This window comes from Curcuma longa, unplaced genomic scaffold (assembly GCF_044706935.1).
Source record: "Curcuma longa cultivar G26 ecotype Majalengka, Jawa Barat unplaced genomic scaffold, ITB_CL_G26_1.1 utg8573_np1212_1322966_RagTag, whole genome shotgun sequence".
NCBI lineage: Eukaryota > Viridiplantae > Streptophyta > Magnoliopsida > Zingiberales > Zingiberaceae > Curcuma > Curcuma longa.
Genome location: NW_027435604.1, coordinates 672,056 through 693,021, shown reverse-complemented (window position 1 = coordinate 693,021; position 20,966 = coordinate 672,056). Strand labels below are relative to the sequence as shown.

The 20,966-nt window shown below is 38.9% G+C and overlaps 4 protein-coding genes and 1 pseudogene across 6 annotated transcripts; 3 read left to right on the top strand and 2 right to left on the bottom strand.

The window, feature by feature from the left end:
- Nucleotides 1–584: 584 nt before the first annotated feature.
- On the top strand, nt 585–5,724 carry LOC141820982 (translocase of chloroplast 90, chloroplastic-like). Of its 3 annotated transcripts, none has more exons than XM_074708355.1 (3): nt 585–709; nt 2,056–2,173; nt 3,170–5,724. In XM_074708355.1, exons 2-3 carry the CDS (start codon nt 2,059–2,061, stop codon nt 5,401–5,403), a joined length of 2,349 nt encoding a protein of 782 aa, XP_074564456.1. In that variant the 5' UTR covers nt 585–709; nt 2,056–2,058; the 3' UTR covers nt 5,404–5,724. The 3 variants fall into 3 exon arrangements, with proteins under 3 accessions (XP_074564456.1, XP_074564454.1, XP_074564455.1); XM_074708353.1 differs by having other exon boundaries at nt 3,167–5,724; XM_074708354.1 differs by having other exon boundaries at nt 591–709; nt 2,059–2,173; nt 3,167–5,724.
- A 1,052-nt stretch (nt 5,725–6,776) lies between these two features.
- On the top strand, nt 6,777–7,697 carry LOC141820971 (syntaxin-124-like). Its single transcript, XM_074708339.1, has one exon. It carries the CDS (start codon nt 6,777–6,779, stop codon nt 7,695–7,697), a length of 921 nt encoding a protein of 306 aa, XP_074564440.1.
- A 384-nt stretch (nt 7,698–8,081) lies between these two features.
- LOC141820927 (putative arabinosyltransferase ARAD1) lies at nt 8,082–10,952 on the top strand. Its single transcript, XM_074708291.1, has 3 exons — nt 8,082–8,676; nt 9,761–10,011; nt 10,242–10,952. Exons 1-3 carry the CDS (start codon nt 8,082–8,084, stop codon nt 10,791–10,793), a joined length of 1,398 nt encoding a protein of 465 aa, XP_074564392.1. The 3' UTR covers nt 10,794–10,952.
- Nucleotides 10,953–11,437: 485 nt separating this feature from the next.
- On the bottom strand, nt 11,438–13,491 carry LOC141820895 (protein RER1A-like; annotated as a pseudogene).
- A 625-nt stretch (nt 13,492–14,116) lies between these two features.
- On the bottom strand, nt 14,117–20,966 carry LOC141820929 (sodium/proton antiporter 2). The gene is made up of 10 exons (XM_074708293.1): nt 20,722–20,966; nt 19,519–19,695; nt 19,221–19,349; nt 18,177–18,353; nt 17,271–17,377; nt 17,012–17,132; nt 16,084–16,145; nt 15,699–16,001; nt 14,945–15,239; nt 14,117–14,479 (listed from the first exon to the last, which is right to left on the bottom strand). Exons 1-10 carry the CDS (start codon nt 20,947–20,949, stop codon nt 14,360–14,362), a joined length of 1,719 nt encoding a protein of 572 aa, XP_074564394.1. The 5' UTR covers nt 20,950–20,966; the 3' UTR covers nt 14,117–14,359.

The window sequence follows — 20,966 nt, the reverse complement described above, 5'->3', positions numbered from 1 at the left end:
CGAGTAAGTATTTGAGTGATAGAATTGTCACACAACAGTAGTAGAATTGTCACACAGTTTCAAATTTAGAAAATAAATTTCTCCCATCTATAAAATCATTTCGTATCGTAATTTACCATCCTTAAATAGATCTTAGTATTATTGCCTTTGGGACACAATAGAGTTGGTTATTGCGGATAGATTTATTGTAATGGATAAGAATTAAATTTTGACGTAGTCGAAATAATACTTTTCTTATAATAATTAATTGTAACTTTTTGATTTACTTCTTTATAAATCGTGGGATTGCTGGCTAACGGATTTTCACTTTTTGTTGAATGTGTATCATTTGCCACACTTAAAGAAAGTACAAAATTACTTAAAACAATAAAAAAATTCCTTTTCTATTTAATTTAATTAATTAAAATTGGAATATTAGAGAATTATTAAATATTAATTTGTCTAGCACAATATGCCCGTTATATCGGTCTAAGACATAAATCCGGCACGTAACGGGGCGAAACCGCTCGTTGTATGTACCGTTTTCTTTGGCATTATCGTAACGCGATGGATGGCCAAGATATCAGCAGGGCGAAGCCGCCATCATCGCTTTCCTTCCTCGCTCTCTTTCGTCTCTTCTCTCTCGCTTCGCGGTCGGTGGGACGGTGGCGGAGGCAGCGGTGGAAGTTTCGGTGGCCGGTTCTGGTCGATTCGTTCGCTCCTTGCATAGGTATGGCGCCGAGCTCCGTCTCGAATAGATTTCTTCTGTAGTACTTTTATAGTTTGTGATTAGCAAAAGAATAGATGAAGGTATAGTTCTTTTGAAGAATTAAATTGATCTCTCCATTGGATGACGGTTTTGAGAACTGGGTTTACTTTATTGAGTATGATAAGATTGTTAGGTTTTCCTCAACGTGCAACGACGTATGGCTAGAAAAGGAAGTTTCAATCTAGACGTTAATTGACATCCGGATTTATCTCAAATGGATTTTTTTGGTGCGTAGTGATTTTAGCTAAAAGTATAAACTCCGATACTTGTTCTTCTGAGAATTATGGGAAGGTTTCAGTGGTGAGGCGTGAATGTTTTTGTGGTATTTGATAATAAGGAAATCGAGTATTGCAAGAATTAGGACGTCAAATTTTTCAGAAGGAGCAACCTTTGTCATTACTCTCCTGTTTGGTGCTACCTAGACCAAGAAGAAAATTGAAGTGATACAATATTCCTCCTTGTAATGAAGAAGTTGTCTCCACTAGAGGAACAAGAATTCTGGGTTACTATAAGGCGTATCTACACTAGGTGATCGAATGAAAAAAATAAATAGGTTGAAATTCTATGGAGTTCAAAGGTGTCACTCTACAGCTAGAATAGTGAAATCAATTAGAGCATCTGCAACGTTTACCGTGTTATAACACAAAAATTAAAAAAAAAATACATGTGGTGGGCCAGCCTCTGGCTGGCCCACCTCACTGCAGATGAACGCGTTCATCTGCCACGTCATTTTTTTCTCTCTTTTAGAGTGTTATTAACGCCGATTAACACAGCGATGCGGATGCTCTTAGTATGTAGGCTAAGTGGGTTAAGGGTAACCAAAGAGAATAGTCATTAATATAATAAAAAAGGTTTAATTATTGAATATTACTAATGATATATTTTTTTCAAGGAGCTCAATGAAGGGATAAAATTCATGTAGCTTAGCTTGCCTCAAATATTTAGGACAAGCATGGATTGATAATGATGATAATTTGATGATGATGATGTTGCTGAGAGGAAAAAATATTATTTTGAATTGTGATAATATTATATGCATAATAGGTGATGGTTAAAATGCTCAAATGCATATAGTTATGTTGTTTTTGTCAACATGAAATTGTCTTCATGGATTGTCTTGTGAGTGGATAAGGAAAGAAGGAAAAAAGAAAGTGGAGCCATGGCAAGTGATCAAGGAAGTAATTGCAATCTATAATATCATCCTGAGTTGGAACCATCACTTTGTCACTCTAATTTTGAGTATGGTAAGTAATAATTTGATTTCTGTAAATCTTTTATACTAATTGGACTAATTTCCATTTGTGTAGAAGATGTTGGATTTTCTGAAGTCGGTCTCCAACCAACTTATATCCAATAGCTTGCTATCTGCAAGGCCTTTCAGATTCTTTGTGGATGACATAACAAATGAAGAAGCTAGCAGTCAAGGTATTTTCTTACTTTGAATGTCAACAATTTTTTTTAGTTCTTTTCCTTCTTGTACTAGTTTCTATTTTTGTTATTATATTTCCGAATATATGTCACTTTAGTTTAGTTTCACGTGGTGAGCTGTGGGATAACAAAGAAGCTCTATAAGTTTAGATGAGTGAGCTACTATTATCTTAGGCTTAAGCATTTTGGCCATTGATTGGGCTTGAAAAGGTAATGGGTCAGTTCTCTTAGCTATGTAGGTTGTGACAATGTATTTCAATGATTGGTTTCTGCCTGTGAGGATTTCCTCTTTGCGTACATCCTAATCTATATATTCATTTTGGATTTGTGTCTATGAGCGATTGTAATGTTTTTTGTCCTTCTTGATTGCATGAATGGATTTGTGTGGGACATAACTACATAGTTTTTTTTTTTTACTTCACTTATCATTTTAATGCCCCATTATAGTTTAATTCCATCTTACATTATAAAAATCTGATATTGATGATTTTCATTAACCTTTCAAAATTTGTTTTACATCTTCAGCTATCAAGTAATGAGGTACATAGTTTTTTTTTTTTACTTTTTCACTTATCATCTGGATGCTCATTGGAGTTTAACTCCATCATGTATTCTAAAAGTCTAATGACATCTTCACCTATCAGCTATCATGTAATGACATCAAACTTAGGCATGGCCAGAACCAACTTGGGAGATACCATGTTAATCTTCATGTGATTACAAACCACGGACAACTTTTCCATTTAGCTGCAACAAAACTATGTTAATTCTTTCGACAATAAAGTTTCTCTATAAAACTATCTCAGTTTAACCACCAAGTGCACATCAGTTGAATTGGTGACATCAAACTCCTTACTGCAGTTTTGTCTAGTTTACCATGGTTATTACTCTTCAATCTTTATCTCAAAGAAATTTTTAATTATGCCTGCATCTCCTCAAGATTGTATTCTTAATTCTTATTGGAAGGTCTCTTTTTGTGTTTGGATGCAGAAGGCACAGGAAGCACATCTGGAACCAGATCAGTTAGTGATTCCCAATCCAACCGTATGCCAGCAACTGAAATTCCAGCTAGTCAACATCTTGTGACTGCTGACTCTTCTCAAGCAGGACAAGGATGCAATGATTGGAATGCCGATCAATTAAGTAAAGTTGAGGAACTTCAGATCAAGTTCTTGCGTATTGTCCATCGAATGGGAATGACACCAGAAAACGTTATAGTTTCACAAGTTCTATACAGATTGCAACTTGCTAGCTTGATTCGAGCTGGTGACTCGGATGTCAAGAGGTCGGTTTTTAAGGTTAATAAAGCCAGGCTAGCTGCTTCACGACTTGAAGCAGCTGGTAGAGCTGATCTGGATTTCTCACTGAAGATTCTTGTTTTGGGGAAAACAGGTGTAGGTAAAAGTTCAACCATAAACTCTATTCTTGGGCAACAGATGTTAGCTACCAATGCATTCCAACCTGCCACTAATCGTATTCAGGAAATCATTGGGACTGTCAAAGGCATTAATGTTACAGTAATTGACACGCCTGGTCTTTCAGCATCTTGCAGCAATATGCATCAGAACAGAAAGTTGCTGCTCTCCATCAAAAGATTCGTTAGGAAATCCCAACCAGATGTTGTGTTGTATATTGACCGGCTTGATGTCATCAACAGGGGATATAGTGATTACCCACTGCTTAAGCTCATAACTGATGTTTTTGGTTCTTCAATCTGGTTTAACACCATCCTGGTCATGACACATTCCTCATCACACCCTCCTGAAGGACCCGAGGGCTTCCCTGTTGCTTATGATTCTTTTGTGCATAAGTGCACAAAGATCATTCAGCATTATGTACGTCAAAGTGTTTCAAATGCACAACTTGAAACTCCTGTTGTGCTTGTAGAGAACCATCCGATGTGCAGAACTAATACTAAAGGTGAGAAGGTTCTACCAAATGGCCAGGTGTGGGTATGTCAGTTCTTGCTGTTATGTGCTGCAACCAAGGTCTTGGCAGATGCTAACCTGCTACTGAAATTTCAGGACAGCTTCCAACAAACACCTAATAGCAGTCGGCTACCTTCATTGCCTCATCTCCTCTCGTCTTTACTTCGACCCCGTTCTTTACCTACTGCCAATGACATTGATAATGATGATGCAGATGGGAGTTTGGACAATGACGAGGATGAGGATGAATATTTAAACTTACCTCCATTTCGTACATTAACAAAAGCCCAATTCCAAAAACTATCTAAAGTCCAGAGAAATGCTTATCTCGATGAGTTAGATTATCGGGAAACTTTGTATCTAAAGAAGCAGTGGAAGGAAGAACTTAGAAGGCAAAGAGAAACAATGTTTCACCATGATCAGAAGTCAGCAAGCAATGATGGCAATGAGAATATAGCTTCCCAAGAGGTTATGCAAGTATCAGATATGGTTATCCCACTAAATTTTGATGCTGATTACCCTGCCCACAGATTCCTCTGTGTATTAGGTCATGATCAGTGGATCGTGAGACCAGTTTTAGATTCTCATGGATGGGATCATGATGTTGGGTTTGATGGAATCAATTTGGAAGGTTCTCAAGAGATAAAAAGAAACCTCCAAGCATCTCTTGTTGCACAAATGAGAAAGGATAAAGAAGATTTCAGTATTCAATCTGAGTGCATTGTCGGTTTTACTGATCCAAAATGCTACTCTCTGCTTACAGAAGTCGATCTCCAAACTGCTGCCAAGGATTTGGTTTGTACTGTTCATGGCAATGCCAAGTTCCGAAACTTCAAGCGTAACACTACTGGTGGTGGTCTGTCTGTCATGAAGTATGGGAATATGTATTTCATTGGAGGTAAGCTAGAGAATTCACTTATCATCGGAAGGAGATGTAAAATAGCTGCAAATGCTGGACAAATCCAGGGTTGTGGTCAAGTGGCTTCAGGCGCCGGCATAGAAGCTACTTTAAGGGGAAAAGATTTCCCAATCAGAGATGATAAGGTGACTCTTGGTGCCTCTATCCTTTCCTTCAACAAGGATGTGGTTCTGGGCGGAAGTGTTCAGACTGATTTCAGGGCAACCCGCACCATAAAGATGTCAATCAACGCAAACCTGAACAACCGAGGGTTAGGTCAAATAAGCATCAAGACTAGCACCTCAGAACATGTTGAGATAGCGCTAGTCGCAATCTTTTCGCTAGTCAAAACTCTGTTCCAGAGAAAAAGAATTGATGTTTCAGTCAATGCAGAAGAATAGTTTCGGATATCGATTTGTAGGACGAGAAGGAACATTGACGGCCATATTTTGGGGATGCTGCTCTATCTCTACTGTTGATATAGCTTAACCAACTCAATTTGATGCACCGAAAGATTCGAGAATGGGTGATCTCGACGCAACTTGTTTTGGAGGTATGTAAAAAAGGAGCTAGAAGTGTTCTAGCGTCAAATAAGATTTGATATTGAGCAAAAATTGCTAATTCAGGATATGTTCTTTACAGATACCTTTTTTTAGCTTCAATAAATATGGAAATGTACACTCTATTTTCACTATTAGTAGATATACTTTCTAATTAGTATGAAATTGGGCTCCCTTGTTTCGCATAAATTATTTTATTTGTGTTGAATATCTTCCACAGAAAGCTTTTTGCAGGAATATTATTTTACAAAGAAGAGTACCTAGGGTAACATTATCTACCCCTTCTCTGTGTCCATTCCGATGAAACCGACTGTGACCTTTCCATCACGCTCTATGCTACGAAGGATGCCAACCGGAGAGCACTTATTGTCCTCATTACTTGCACATATCCAATCGCCAGCAACAAAACCATAGGTCACCCTCTCCACTGTAGAATAGTGCACTCTCAAAGGATTGTGAATTGGCATTCCGTGAACTCTCTGAGACTGGATTCTCCATGCTCTCTGAATTGCAGGAGTTTCTGGCCTTCCGAGGGCAGGCAAACAGTATCACCCACTTGAAGTTGGTCCTTAAGGAGTGTTTTTGGATTTTAGTTTTCAGTGTAATTATTATGGATACAAAAATAAACAAAATAAAAAATTATTAATTTGAAGGATAATTTATTAATTAACATATTTGAAGAGAAGAAATAGACAAACAATTGCTATTTTTTTTTCAAAATCCTTTTACAAATAAAGTAAAAACTATTTTACATATTGTTTTTTGAAATTTTAAAAGGATAATTTTATACAAAAATATTCTATATTTTATCTATACTTTACTTTATTTTAAGAGAAAAAAGTTCTGAATAAAACTTTATTTAGATCATATTCATTTCTACTTATTGAAATATCTTTCTCAAATTATTAATTATGTATAAGAAAATGAAGTAAATTGGGCATTTGTAAATTTTAAGTGAAGGGCCCTTCCTCTCGCTTTCTTATTTTTGGGAGGAGCTTTTTTTAAGGAGAACCTGCGGCTCAATCTTTTCTATTTCTCCTCCTCTGTTTCCTCGCCTTGATTCTTCTTCACTATCTTCTTCTTCCTCCTCCTCCTCCTCCTGCTTCCCTGTTCTTCAGCAGCCGTTTGGGAGTTGCCCTCCTTCCAATTGAAGCCTCTCCGGCAGTCGATCCGACAGTTGATTGGACCGAGGAGCATTCGTTCGATCGAAAATAATGAACGATCTGTTGTCGACGACGTCGTTCAAGAAGTACACGAACCTGCGGCAGCAGGTGCAGATGGACCAGATGGAGGCGGGCATGGTGGAAGGCGAGGCGGCCGGCGCCAACCTCGGCTCCTTCTTCGAGGAGGTGGAGGGAGTCAAGAAGGACCTGCGGGGGCTCGAGGGGCTCTACCGGCGCCTGCAGGAGGCCAACGAGGAGAGCAAGACGGCGCATAGCGCCAAGGCCATGAAAGAGGTGCGGGCGCGGATGGACGCCGACACCGGGCAGGTGCTCCGTGCGGCCAAGGGGGTGAAGGCCAAGCTGGAGGCGCTGGAGAAGTCGAACGCGCAGCAACGGCTGGTGCCCGGCTGCGGGCCGGGGTCCTCCGTCGACCGGACACGGACGTCGGTGGTCTGCGGGCTGGGCTCCAAGCTGAAGGACCTGATGGACAGCTTCCAAGGCCTGCGCGCCCGCATCGCGGCCGAGTACAAGGAGACGGTGGGCCGGCGGTACTTCACCGTGACGGGGCAGCAGGCCGACGAGGAGACGGTGGAGAACCTGATATCCTCCGGCGCGAGCGAGACGTTCCTGCAGAAGGCGATCCAGGAGCAGGGGCGGGGGCAGGTGATGGACACCATCTCGGAGATCCAGGAGCGGCACGACGCCGTGAAGGACATCGAGCGCAGCCTGCTCGACCTGCATCAGGTCTTCCTCGACATGGCGGCGCTGGTGGAGGCGCAGGGCCACCAGCTCAACAACATCGAGAGCCACGTGGCCCACGCCAGCTCGTTCGTGCGGCGGGGCACGGTGGAGCTCGAGACGGCGAGGGAGTACCAGCAGAGCTCCCGCAAGTGGGTCTGCATCGGCATCCTCGCCGCCGCCGTCCTCATCACCATCCTCTTGCTCCCTCTTCTCACCACCCTGCTTAGGTAGATTCCATTATACACAAAATCATGGCTCCCTTTCCTTGTTTTCTCTTGTTTAATTTTTTTTATCTGCATATTTTCAATTTTTGTATCCAATGAATTGTTTTTTTTTTAATTTTATTTGTATCATATTTATATTTATTTATTTATTTTTAAGTGCTAGAATTAGAGCTATTTTAACATTCTTTAAATAATTAAATACAATTAAATTAAAAACTCTATAAAATGAATAAGCTTAGGTCAAGGTGGACTAATTTTGGGCCGAATTTATTGGGCTTTCTGGATTACAGTCTTACGCAGAATCCTGACTTGGGCCGGCCCGGCCCAATTAAATTAGTTTCTCCTGCTCTTTCTTCTCTGCTGCGACAGCCAGAAGAGGAATAAACAAACCATGAAGACGGCGGTGCGGCCTCTCGTGCTCGCCCTCGCGCTCCTCTCCCTCTTCTCCCTTCTCCTCCTCTCTTCCAAATCCACTCCCTTCTCGTCCTCTAGATCTTCTCTCTCTCTGATCGCCGCCGCCGCCTGCCTCAAGGTCTTCGTCGCCGACCTCCCACGCGCCCTCAACCACGGCATTCTCGATGAGTACTGGTCCCTCTCGGGTCCGGACTCTAGGATCGGAGTCGATCCGGACGCCGCTCTCCGCCCCGTCGTCGCTGCCGCTTCTTCCGGGCGGAAGCCCTACCCGGAAAACCCTCTCATCAAGCAGTATAGCGCCGAGTACTGGCTCCTGGCGGACCTGGAGACGCGCGATCGGGGATCCGTCGCCGAGAGGGTGTACGATTTGGACGCTGCGGACGTGGTGTTCGTGCCCTTCTTCGCCACGCTCAGCGCGGAGATGGAGCTCGGGTGGGGGAGGAAAGGTGGTTTTTTGAAGAAGGATGAGGGGAATGGAGACTACAGGCGACAGCGGGAGGTGGTGAATCGGATCAGGGCGTCGGAGGCGTGGAGGAGATCTGGTGGCAGGGACCATGTGTTCGTCTTGACGGGTAAATTGCCATTTTTTCAGCAAATCAAGCTTTTTTTTTAGTGCAGTTCGTGTGCTCTTGGATTGTGATACCAGATGGACTTTCTTTGTCTTAAGATTTTGATTGTTCTGTGACACTAACATCTGCTACCTTCTCCTTGTTACCTTTTGCATTACTATGCTAAGAAATTTCAACTTCTGCAATACTATCTGAACCTGAAGATTCTTCACTACTGTTACAAATCAACCCAAAGCTTGAGCTGTAAAAGTACCCAGAAGGGTTCTTTGTTGAAACTTTATGTTGTTATCAATATCTGTCAATATTTGACTCCATCAAAGTTTATGTGGAACAGTGGCATTACTTGAGAGAAATAAAGATGCTAAAAGAGAGAGTTCTGCATTGAGTTTAAAGAGAATCTATTTTTTCTTGCACAAAAGATTGTCCAGCAAGCAACTGTAAGAGATTTTTCCCTACCAAGATCACCATGCTAGACCTAGACAAAGTAATTAATATGCAAAAAAAAAAACAACACCATGATTTGAGCCCTCCTCATCTCTTGTTCTTTGCATGGAGTGGCCTTCCTCTTCCTCCTCTCACCTTTGATGAACTGCTATAGGGTTATAATGTCTATGCCTACACAGTCATCCATCGCATTATCATGAGGTAACCTGATCTGATCACACTCTATGGGTTGAGTACAATTTTATCTAGCTGGGTTTTATTTACATTCAAAAATAATATTAATTAATGTTACCCCATTTGCGTGCCAACTAGCTCAATTGGTAAGGGTCTTGAAAGTTGTTCTCAAAGTAAACTTGCCTTTACCCAAATGTGAGTGTTTGAGCTCTCGTAGTTTTCTTTTCCAAAAAAAATAAAATAATGATACCCCACAATTAGAGAAACTAATTAGCTGAAAGTACTTATATGACAAGGCCTAAAAGTAATGATCAGACTTGTCTTCTAGGTTTTGTCATTTGAGTTGTAGATGGTTCAGATGGCAAGAATGCTAGTAAAATACTATGTTTAACTAGTATCATTCTAGCGTCTTATGCTTATAGTCTCTTCATTGTCAGGTTGAGTTAAAACTTGGGGCATTCTTTGGCAGATCCTGTTGCAATGTGGCATGTTAGGAATGATATTGCTCCAGCAATTCTTCTAGTGGTTGATTTTGGTGGATGGTATAAGACTGACTCCAAAGCATCAGGAAACACTTCAGGGAGGATACAACACACTCAGGTATCCTTGCTTAAAGATGTTATTGTTCCTTACACTCATCTGCTACCAAGTCTGCAATTGTCAGAGAATCGACACAGGCATATCCTTCTCTACTTCAAAGGGGCTAAACACAGGCATCGGGTTAGTCTTTTGCCATAAAATTTATGGTATACCTGAAATTCTATACATAATACATTTATCATTGGTCTAACATATTGATACATATGGTAAACAAAAACTCACTGCTGTTTCTTTTTTTGAAAATCATGATTTGTCCCTTTGCCATTATTCTGATGCTTCTATGTATAACTTTCTAATCTTGATCTCACTTAGCAACAAATCTACTAGTTCTGATATTTTTCGTGTCGCAGGGAGGTTTGGTTCGTGAAAAGATATGGGATATACTGGTTAATGAGCCTGGTGTAGTAGTAGAAGAAGGCTTCCCTAATGCCACTGGCCGCGAGCAGTCAATCAAAGGAATGCGATCCTCAGAATTTTGTTTGCATCCTGCAGGCGATACGCCAACCTCATGTCGTCTTTTTGACGCCATTTTTAGCCTTTGTATACCAGTCATTGTTAGTGATGAAATAGAGCTTCCATTCGAAGGAATGGTAGATTACTCTGACTTCTCAGTTTTTGTGCCAGTCAGCAAAGCCCTGCAACCAAAGTGGCTTGTGACCTACTTGAGGAATATCTCCAAACAACAGAAGGATATATTTCGTTCCAATATGGCACGAGTGCAGCCTATGTTCGAATACGAGAATGCCGGTCCCAACAGTACAGGGAGCACCCCTCTAGGCAGCGCAGTGAACCACATATGGAGAAAGATCTATCATAAGGTACCAATGATCAAGGAAGCAATGATGAGGGAGAAACGAAAACCTGAAGGCGTATCGAGACCATTGCGCTGCCATTGCACTTGATCAACTCCCCTGTTTCTGAAAGCTGGCAACAAATTGTTAATCTATTCGTGTTCATTCTTCTGTAACAAATCAGGAATGTGTAAAGTCTCCTTCGAATCACGAAGAATTTGCAGATAATGGTGAGACTACGATGTAAAACTACGAAAAATTGTTCTTCTAATGTCATTCCAACACTTTTTTCCTTTTTTTTCCCATAAATTGGTTGGTGAATTATAGCTCTGGATGTCTATTATTGTGAGTTTTTAATCTTTTTAACTCTTATGGCTTTAGGCTTTATTGTTTGTTCACTCATTTCCGGTCCTACGAAAGTTTTCCAATCACTAAAGTAAATTGAGAAACACGAACAGTATATCGTTCCGTATTTAGGATTTTCTTTTTATCAGAGGAAATAAAATTAATCTGCAGTGATACTTAACAAACAATTGATCATAGACTATGATGCCAACAATGTGAAGGTCAACAACATGTTTGTTAAAGGAACAATGATATTTTCTATCTACAACGTCAATGATAAGAAATGAAATATATCCAAAAGTTGAAAAGTAGTAAATCATCCGACAATTTTGAAGTTTGATGTTTAATAATTGAAAATCAGGATTGCACTTATTGAATTTTGTTTCAAAAGATACATATAAAATGGTATACTTAGATGTCAAGAAAAATCTACAGTCTTAATCTTGATTCTTCATAAAAGAAAAAAAGGAAAAAAAAAGACTGACACTGCTGAAATACAAGTGCAGGAAAGTCCATCAATGACAATGACAAACATGGAGTTTGCCGAGATGGCTAATAAACCATTGTTTATCTGGTCGATCAGAATTCAAAGACACCGAAGCATCACTCGGAGTATGAAATATAACATTCCGACATGAACTATAAGCATACTGTTTTCTGGGTGTTAAAAGTTTATCGATCAGCTAAGCCTTGTCTGAGACAGCAAACCTGCTGCATCATGGCCTTCACCTTGAGATGCTCAGAAGTAATCATGTATTCAGTTACTAGGAAGATCTGCATCTTCAACCGGTTTCTTGCTAGTGTAACGCTGAGATAAGTAAGACAACTGGTCAGACAGCTAAAGATGACAGTTATTTCAACAGTTGGATGTTTCAAGATTACCTGCTTCCCGAAAGTGAACGGAACATATTTGTACTTAATCATGTGAAGAATCTGCTTCTTCATTGTGACTGTGAACAGCACTAACCAGTAAAAGAGTAGAATAGGCCAAAACACGGGCACGTCGAACACACTGAAGAATGTCAATACGAAAGCAACACAAAAAGCTTTTGTAATGGAATACCTGCACATTTTGAGGGGGGTTATTAGAATCAAGAGGCATAAGAACAAGTGCAATTTCCACATAGCAAACCAAGTACATAATCATTTCAGTCAGAGGATCCAGAGGCAGAAATAAGAAAGATCATGAAACTGAAATGAACATGAAGAACATTCAACTGTCTTAAACTTTTAATGAAATACTAGTAACAATTTCATTTATTTATTTATTATACTATTTCTAGCAAGCCTAGATTATTACAAACTGACCTATAACTCTCTTATTGTTTCATTCATTCAGTCATAAAATGAACATCAAAGTATAACTCTATCCTTCAATGGAATTACTTTTTAGCTCATATTGTCTCAAAACTATATCATCACACTAGATTGTGAAGCAGCAGTAAAAAGCACAAATACTTTGTAAAACAAGATATAAGAATCTTGAGAATTTGAATTTGAATAATGGTTCGAAGGAGTGCTGATTAATACAGGTTTTAATAATTCCATCCATAACAACTATCAGATTACAACAAAGACTTTTAGATAGGGTAAGGGTAGTAATTGTGCTCTTCAAATAATTTGATACCAAGAGATGAAATCAATTTTTTAGAAGTATGAGATAAGCTTGCATCAGGATTCAGGAATATATATAGGTGTTCTACTATTGCAATTGATTGTGGCATTGCAGAGGTCTGAAGGAGATGTTTTTGATGAGCAGGATCACACTCACACACATCTGAGGCCAACTTAGTGCATTTATGTTAATGTCTCTAGTCACGATCCTTCTTGGTTGTTCCTGTGCCTGATCTAAATAGAATGAGAGGGAAGCTTCTTCTTCTTCTTCTCCTATTATAGCAAAAGGCCTATAGAATTAAGAGTTTTCTGAAACTAACAGATACATCGGATGTATCAGGCAAAAATTTCAACTTTTGATGTAACTATCGAGAATCAAGGTCTGATCCTTAGAAATCAGTAATCAGACTGGAAGAGAAATGATGTAGGAATGAAATTGACCAGAATTTGAACTCGGGGAGGCGGCGGACGAAAGGGCGGAACTCGTCTGAGGAGCGGGTGGGCAGGGAAGGGGCGGCGCCATCGTCGGCGAGCGTCTGGGTCTCCGGATCTACCTGGGGGTGAGAGGAAGAAGATGAGCAGGTTGAGGATGTAGATGCTGAGTGCGTAAGTCACGACGTAGAAGCCCTGGGCGATCCAGACGCGGATGCCGTAGCCCAGGGCCAGCGCCGCCAGCCAGACCCAGCGCCGGAGCACGTGCGGCGTGGCCTTGTCGAGCAGGTGCTGGTACCGCCGCGATATTCCCAAGTCCCACGCTGACAACACCGACGCCAGCCCTCCACCTTCTCCTCCTCCTCCTCCTCCGCCGCCGCCGCTCGATGGATTCATCATCGCTGCCGCCCTACGCCTTCGCCTGCCCAACCCTCTCCCCTCAAAATCTCTCCTTTGGTCAATTAATAATGCTTATTTAACGGAGAATATAAATTCCACTATCAAATTTATCACGCGCTTATCTCCAATTCCATTGCCAACGAAACGAACTCGCGTCGCTATCAAATTTAAATCACTTTTTTTCTCCATTTTTTCTCTATAATTCGATCTTAAATTCTTTTCACGGATGGTATTCTCGTTGACCTGCTGCGTTGACTTTCAGATGATCAATCTCATCGTTACGTGGTGGAATCCACTCATTATCATAATAATTGCAATTCTATTCTTTTTATCTTTGAAAATCCTAAAATCTGGATTTTGCTTTAGGTCTGAGGAGAGGTCAAACGCATCCTCTTTCCCCAGAAATTTTATTAAGATTATAATTAAATTATCGAGTCATTACATTGCATCTACTTGCCTAAATCAAAGGCAAGCTCATTGCATTAACCAAAAGAAAATTAAAAAAAATGCATAAAAAGAATTTCATCACATGATTTGACTTTGAAACTTGGTCAACTTATTAGTGAGACATGACCTAATACATCTAAGAGAAAGGACCTGAGAGAAATGACAAGTTATATTCCTTGAATACATTTGAAACAATTTTTTTTTCATTCATTGAATGAATTCAACAACATTTATAAAGCTGATGTCCTCTGGAAGCTACATTTCATAGCCACAAGAGATAAACCTCTTCTGGCATTGCTATTGCTTATCGATTGATCGATCGATATCTAGAGTTGTATGGTAGCGAAGAACTTAAAACTCCAGTCATCGATCGCCTAGCATCTTCAAAACTGACCGACCGACCGCCTTGTAGAACAGTTGATGATAATGCCGTGAAGGATCTAAAATCCTGAAAGAAATGGGAGCTCAGCCAAGGAGGTTGGGAGAGAGAGATGTAGGTTACGAGCCGCTAGGTATGCCACGATTCCAGCAGTATAACCGGCAAAAGCGAAACCGCTCACCTGACATGAAAAACAGGCATCAATCGCAATAAGTCGTAACACAAACATGTAATCCATAGAATTTACTGGATGTGAGGATGAATTCAAAAGGCAAAGATCCATTGTTAACAAATGTTAGTTCAAGAGCTCGGTTGATCATTGTCGAGCAAGCACTGTCTCATGTTATGCGTTATGGACATCTATGTCGCTTATTGTTTCATGTTTGATCTCATGTTAAAGTCAATTTTTCTACATAACCTAGAGTATTCGATGATGAACAGTGGGATTAAGGATAAACAAAAGCTTGTCATTCCAAGAACTTCTGAGTTCTCCGGGAATAAATCTAATGATAAAATGGAATTCAATTTCTAGTTATCATTCTTTGAAGCATGGAGATCTATTAGAATCATAAATTGCATCACATACTATATCAATGCTGCAAGCATAAAATGGGAAAATGCTTTGTCGAAAACATCAGGACATTACCTTGCGAAGATACCAAAAGAAATCCACTTTCTCCATTCCCATGTATGCAACTCCGGCTGCAGACCCAATGATAAGCATCGAACCCCCGGTTCCAGCACAAAAAGCCACAAGCTGCCAGAACTCTGAGTCCTGAGGAAAAGATGTCAGGTTATACATCCCTATTGTTGCTGCGACGAGAGGAACATTGTCTATGATTGCTGAAGCCACTCCGATTGCACTTGCAATCAATTCAACATTTGGGATGTGTGTGTCAAGGTAATTCGCCAAATTCCTCAGGACTCCAGCAGACTCCAAGCTACAAAGACAAATATACAGCAAAAGAATCTCACTATCCTGTTAGCAGATTGAGTTATTGTTACTGTATACCAAAATCTGTCTACATGGAAGTAACAGCTCCTGATCACACTCAAAACCTAAACATAAATATGACAATGAGTTCTATGACATGATCTGTTTGTTGATAAAACTATTTCTTTTTATAGAAAACTAAGCAATATTTGTGCCAACTTTACTGAAAATTTACTAATTCTGTTATCATGTAAAATTATCTTTTCTATTACGTTGCATGATTTTATATTGATAAAAATGAGATGACCCACAATTAACATGACAGATAACTTGGAAACCTTATTTAATCATCTTGTTTTGCAAATTGAGAACAAGAATATTGGTTATGTATTAGAAGATTCATTTTCTTTCAATTACATGGAACCCAGCTTCTTTTGTAAAATGATATGAAGGTTTTCAGAGGTACCTGCTTACTGACAAAAGAATCCCTAAAAAGAAGAGGACTCCTTGTGTATCTATACGAGATAAGGCTTGTGGTACTTTCAGTTTTTGTCTTCCATTATCGCCAAAGTGAATTGCATCGGTCAGAATCCATAGGACTCCTAGTCCAAGAAGCATACCAATGTAAGGAGGCAAGCCTGTTATGGCTTTGAACACCGGAACAAACAGTAAGGCTCCTATGCCAACAGCAAAAACAAGCTGTCCTCTAGGAGCCATTTTCTCTGAAGCTAAAATATTGGCACCTTTCTCTGATGTACCATTGACCTCGCTACAATAAATACAACAAAATATTTATATTTGTAATATTATTGATAATATAACTTCATATTTGCTAGTTATGCATTACATACCTAGTGAGGGACATAAAAGCCAGTGGAACAGCTAAAGAAATGGCTGAAGGTACAAATAAATCCTATAAGCAACAATGCACAGCAGTGAAATGTTTAAAATAGTATCTTGGATGTCCATTAACATTCCATAATTTTTTTATTCAAAAAATAAATAACTGATGGAACAGAAAATCAATAGACAAAAAACTAATAATCATAAGGAACTGTAAGAAATTGGTCTTGTTGATCGTAGATGTTTAAGTTTGGTAAGGGGAACCAACAGCAAGCTTTATCCAGTCAAGATGCATACTGAACGCCAAAATCATTTTGGGAAATTTAGATTCATCATGGTCTTTACCATGTACAACTTGTGAATGAAAGCAACAATTTGATAAAGCAGGACTTTCTTGTTTGAAACTTTGACCATGAGATTGTAAACAATTAACCTAACCTGACCTTTTAAGTCAAACTGTAGATGTTTAAAGTCCAATTGCAAAGTAATAGTGTGGATTTCGCATGACCACAGGCTTTTTAAACCTAGCAGTTGTTTGCAAATTTCCTCCTATGAAATCAAATCTTGTATAGGATTACAGGAGAGGTATAGATGTTTCAAGTGACCACATCCATGTGCTTGTAACATGCTCACAAGAGAATAATAAAGCCAGGTGATAAGATGAATATTGAATTATGACTAGACAATTACGTATTTTTGAATAGTTAAAACAACTAATTGTGATTATCAGGCATATAAAACTAGTGCCTCAATAGCTAAAACATTTTGATTTTTAAGATATTCTCAGCTCTTAGTCCTTTGTTGACTTTCAATATGACATTCAGATAGCTAGTTAATCAACTCGACAAAGACATTGGCCAAGCGATATCCATGCTGGGAGCCCTCGTTCTTTAATTTGAAATATTTTCAGCAAGTGGAATCAGAAATTTAATATACCTGCATAGTGTGCAAAGTGGAAATCTGACCATTAATCCACAACATAGTAGTGGTTACATCACCTATGGGTGTCCATGCACCGCCAGCATTGGCTGCTATCACAATGACAGCACCTAATAATCTGTCGAATCATATACTAAACCATAACAAACTCCACGTGCACTAAAATAATCATATGATATTACATGTAAGCATAGAGACCATATAACTAGCAGCAAACTCCACATGCACTAAAATAAGGAAGCAAATTGAATCATACTTCCTGTATTCTGATGGTGGTACTAGCTTCCTTAACAAGGAAACCATAACAATTGTTGATGTTAGATTATCCAGAACTGAGCTCACAAAGAAAGTCACAAAACCCACCTGCAATAAACCATAAAATCTCAGGATATATAGGTACTTCTAGAAATATATTTCATCATTAACCCTAAACATCTCAACCAATACACTCATCAACTTAGTTGGAATTTATGTGAATACATTCACACATTGTTAAGCTTCGTTAAGAAAAGGTCTTAGAATAAATTCAGTAAACAGTAGTGCCTATTGACCATTCTGAGAAGGAAATCTACAAATTCAGATTCTATGACCAATCAAAACTTCACAATCTAATCAATTTCCACCATTTGAATACAGGCTTTTGTTGAAACTGTCTCTTCATATTCAGAAGACAGGAAAATGACTTTGAGAGCTAGTAGATAATGGTTGGGTATAAACATGACAGTTTCTTAGATCTCTGAAAATTTTTCAGAATTTACATTGGAATTCAGATTCAACTAATTTATCAGGGTATTCTGGACCACCATTTATTCAAATGTTTATAAGACAAACCAAGATTTTGTAGTAGTCCATAATATGTTATTAAATGCCACAGCAAAACCTCCCCCACACGACCACCATATTCACATATTGTGCCCATCCTACACTGGGAAACATATAACAATCCTTCCCATTTTCCAGTTTAGTGCCCTTACAGCTTAGTTACACCCTGATGCTTTTTGGTGCTGACTCACAAGTAATATATGTTCATAAACATCTAGTAGACTTTTCTTTGATACAAATTCTGCAAAACCAATTAAGTTACAACAATCTACGAGCAGAATTATGGACTGGCCAGCTGTAAGCATATGAGATATGTAAAAGAATGAGAAAAATTACCCACCACCCAGAGAAGAGTACGAGGCTTGCGAGTGGTAATATTGTCAGTAATTAGCTTGAATCCTCTATGTGCATCAACAATCTCCACTATCGTCATTGCACCAAGAAGGAAGAACACAATTTCACTGACTTCACCAGATGCGTGATTTAATTCTGAAACAGCTATCTCAGTCGATGGAGCCTACACAGGAGGAATGCTTCAAACAAAACCTCCAAATACAAACTAATCATGCCAACATATGTTTGTCTTGATTTCAATGATAGTTGATATGAAATTGACTGTGCAACAAGTGGGAATTAAGCCAGATATTAACCACTGAAAAAATAAAACTGACTTGCTGTATAACAATTACATACGAAAAAAGCATGTAAACATCTGCACATCAATTACATGAAAGTTCATAGGAGTATTTAGCCAAGATAATCATAGGTCAAAAAATAAAGGAAGCTCAGGTATTATTTCCTTTTAATTTTGCATTGGGATTAGCTATGCAATTTGGCTTCTATTTAAGACGATCAACTGACCACCACAGACAAAGATGACTAAAGATGAAGGATGACATATTTAGAATTGCACATATTTGTTTATGATGTTTCATCATCAGAAATGAAAGCAGAAAGAAAGGAAATTTTAAAATGTTTCTTCAGAAAGAAATTTATAACTTAATTCAACTAAGAAAAGGACCAAGATATCCAAGGTTCTTTGTACACAAAGTAAGAAAAACCAAGAATAAATTGATTATTTGAGCATCTCAGTGATGTTTGATGAATATGATGTATCTAAGACTAATTTCACGTCTTTCACATTTATGTAGGTGAAATGAAAGTCTTCTCATCATTTTTGCATTATGAGGACAACATGTTCACTAAGTTCATCTCGTTCCAGAGTTGTATAGAAGGTAGATTGATAAGTTTCTTGTAAACAATGATAGGCGCCCTAGTTTATCTGCATCATAGACAAAATATTCAAAGAAGCTGACTTTTGATGCATATAGTCTACTAACAAGAGAATGGAAAAGAAACATCACACTTTATATAAAAGTCTCACCCCAATGCTTCGAATGACCCATAAGCAAACAGCCATCAACAATCCAACTCCGCTCTTGTTGAAGGCTAATGATTCCTCAAAAATGATGCCAGCATAACCAATTGAAAATACTAACACCATAGCAAGATCCTGTATCATATGACATAAATTTAAACTGGAGATCCCCCATAGTCATAGGGAACTATCTAGACTTGGGTAAAGATTTAAAAAGCTTTACACTAAACAATAACAATAAATATGGATTATTAAGTATTTGTTTCTGTTATCCGATGTTCAAGCATCAATTATAGGTGTGAACCTGATTAGAAGCAACCCAAGAATGATTGATTGCAGCTGCTCCTGCCAAAGTAGTTGCAAGAATACTGAGAGCTTTTAGTAAATCAGTCTTTGGTTGGTAACTTTCTTCAAAGTCCTGTGAGCTCATTTCCTCAAGAGAACATAAAGGATCACAATCTCCAGATCCATTTGTCAGTTCCTAATATGATATAAAATTCCAAATCCATATCAAATGTAAGTAACAAGTACATTAATAATAGAGAGGCATGCTTAGATTATAGTGGCCACCACTATTTGTTCAGTCACCAAGAAAAAAGAATAGCCAAGAAAAACAGAGGATGAATAAGATGCATGATTGTAAACCAAGAGGCAATTAGTAATGTTTTATTAATGACCAAAGTCCAGAAAAAGGTAAAATTTAGAAACAAACACAAAAACCTATGAACATATGACATTTATTTGAATGTAACAAGATCGAGATCATGTCATGGCATATTTTAGCATTAGAAGATACCTAAATAGTTTTCTATAAGTTGTGAAAGCAGGAAACTGAAATTATGATTAGATAACAAAAAGAAATCTGCTATCAATGATTCTTATAACTTGCATCACAGTGATATCTTTATTCTTGAATAACCTCCACCAAAATCATGGACTACAAACATGAAAGTTTCACTTGAAACAAAAGTATTTGACATATTTTCTGAGTTTTTGGAGAAATAAAAAAAAACTAGTTGAGTAAGCTATTACAACAGTGCTTTCTTCCAGATTCAATAACAAGAACACATACTGAACAATATCATTTTACTAATCAACATCAGAATGAACCATTCAAAAGGCGTCTCGATTTTCAAATAAGCAATAATACTGTATTCGCTAGGAACATGCAAGTTTAGCTGCTCCACCAAATGAGCTTAGCTAGTTCAATCCACTTCATCACCAGATACATGTGAATTGAACATTCATCCGTACGCATGCTTGTCTTGAGCAAACAATCATCATATGATATTATCTCAAAAGGAAATTGAATTCACGCCATGAGAAATCAATAAAGACAATTTCAGTAGCTACAGATTCACATGATTGCGTGTTTGACAATGCCTTAGAGGTCTACGCGTCTTTTTTCTTCTTCTTTTTCATTAGTTCAACCCAGGACAAAGTGAAAGAAAAGGGGAATTACATAGCATAAAACACACACACAAAAAAAAAGACGGAACTTTGCGACCTCGTAATCTCCACGGTCTTTTCCAGGCACCGGAGAGGATGGAAAGGCAGCGTTCTTGGCCTTCTCCTCCGCCCTGACGATGCCGCTCGCCCGTCGCCATTGCTGGAAGCCTAGAAGTGAGGGGTGCAGCGGCAAGGCAGAAGCCAAGGCAGCGGAGGAGCCGGCGTTGAGCTTGAAGAGGCATCGCGAGAGGGTCGGATTCGCAGTTGAGAAGGATGCGAACGCCATTTTTGTGGAGAGAGAAA

What these genes read in the sequence shown, in the direction of transcription:
- LOC141820982 (XM_074708353.1), top strand. Translation starts at nt 2,059, where the DNA reads ATGTTGGATTTTCTGAAGTCGGTCTCCAACCAACTTATATCCAATAGC. An exon ending in TGAAGAAGCTAGCAGTCAAG is followed by an intron (nt 2,174 to 3,166) that starts GTATTTTCTTAC and finishes GTTTGGATGCAG; the next exon opens with AAGGCACAGGAAGCACATCT.
- LOC141820971 (XM_074708339.1), top strand. Translation starts at nt 6,777, where the DNA reads ATGAACGATCTGTTGTCGACGACGTCGTTCAAGAAGTACACGAACCTG.
- LOC141820927 (XM_074708291.1), top strand. Translation starts at nt 8,082, where the DNA reads ATGAAGACGGCGGTGCGGCCTCTCGTGCTCGCCCTCGCGCTCCTCTCC. An exon ending in CCATGTGTTCGTCTTGACGG is followed by an intron (nt 8,677 to 9,760) that starts GTAAATTGCCAT and finishes ATTCTTTGGCAG; the next exon opens with ATCCTGTTGCAATGTGGCAT. An exon ending in GGGCTAAACACAGGCATCGG is followed by an intron (nt 10,012 to 10,241) that starts GTTAGTCTTTTG and finishes TTCGTGTCGCAG; the next exon opens with GGAGGTTTGGTTCGTGAAAA.
- LOC141820929 (XM_074708293.1), bottom strand. Translation starts at nt 20,949, where the DNA reads ATGGCGTTCGCATCCTTCTCAACTGCGAATCCGACCCTCTCGCGATGC. An exon ending in AAGACCGTGGAGATTACGAG is followed by an intron (nt 19,696 to 20,721) that starts GTCGCAAAGTTC and finishes ATATCATATTAG; the next exon opens with GAACTGACAAATGGATCTGG. An exon ending in TCTTTTGGTATCTTCGCAAG is followed by an intron (nt 14,480 to 14,944) that starts GTAATGTCCTGA and finishes TTTTCATGTCAG; the next exon opens with GTGAGCGGTTTCGCTTTTGC.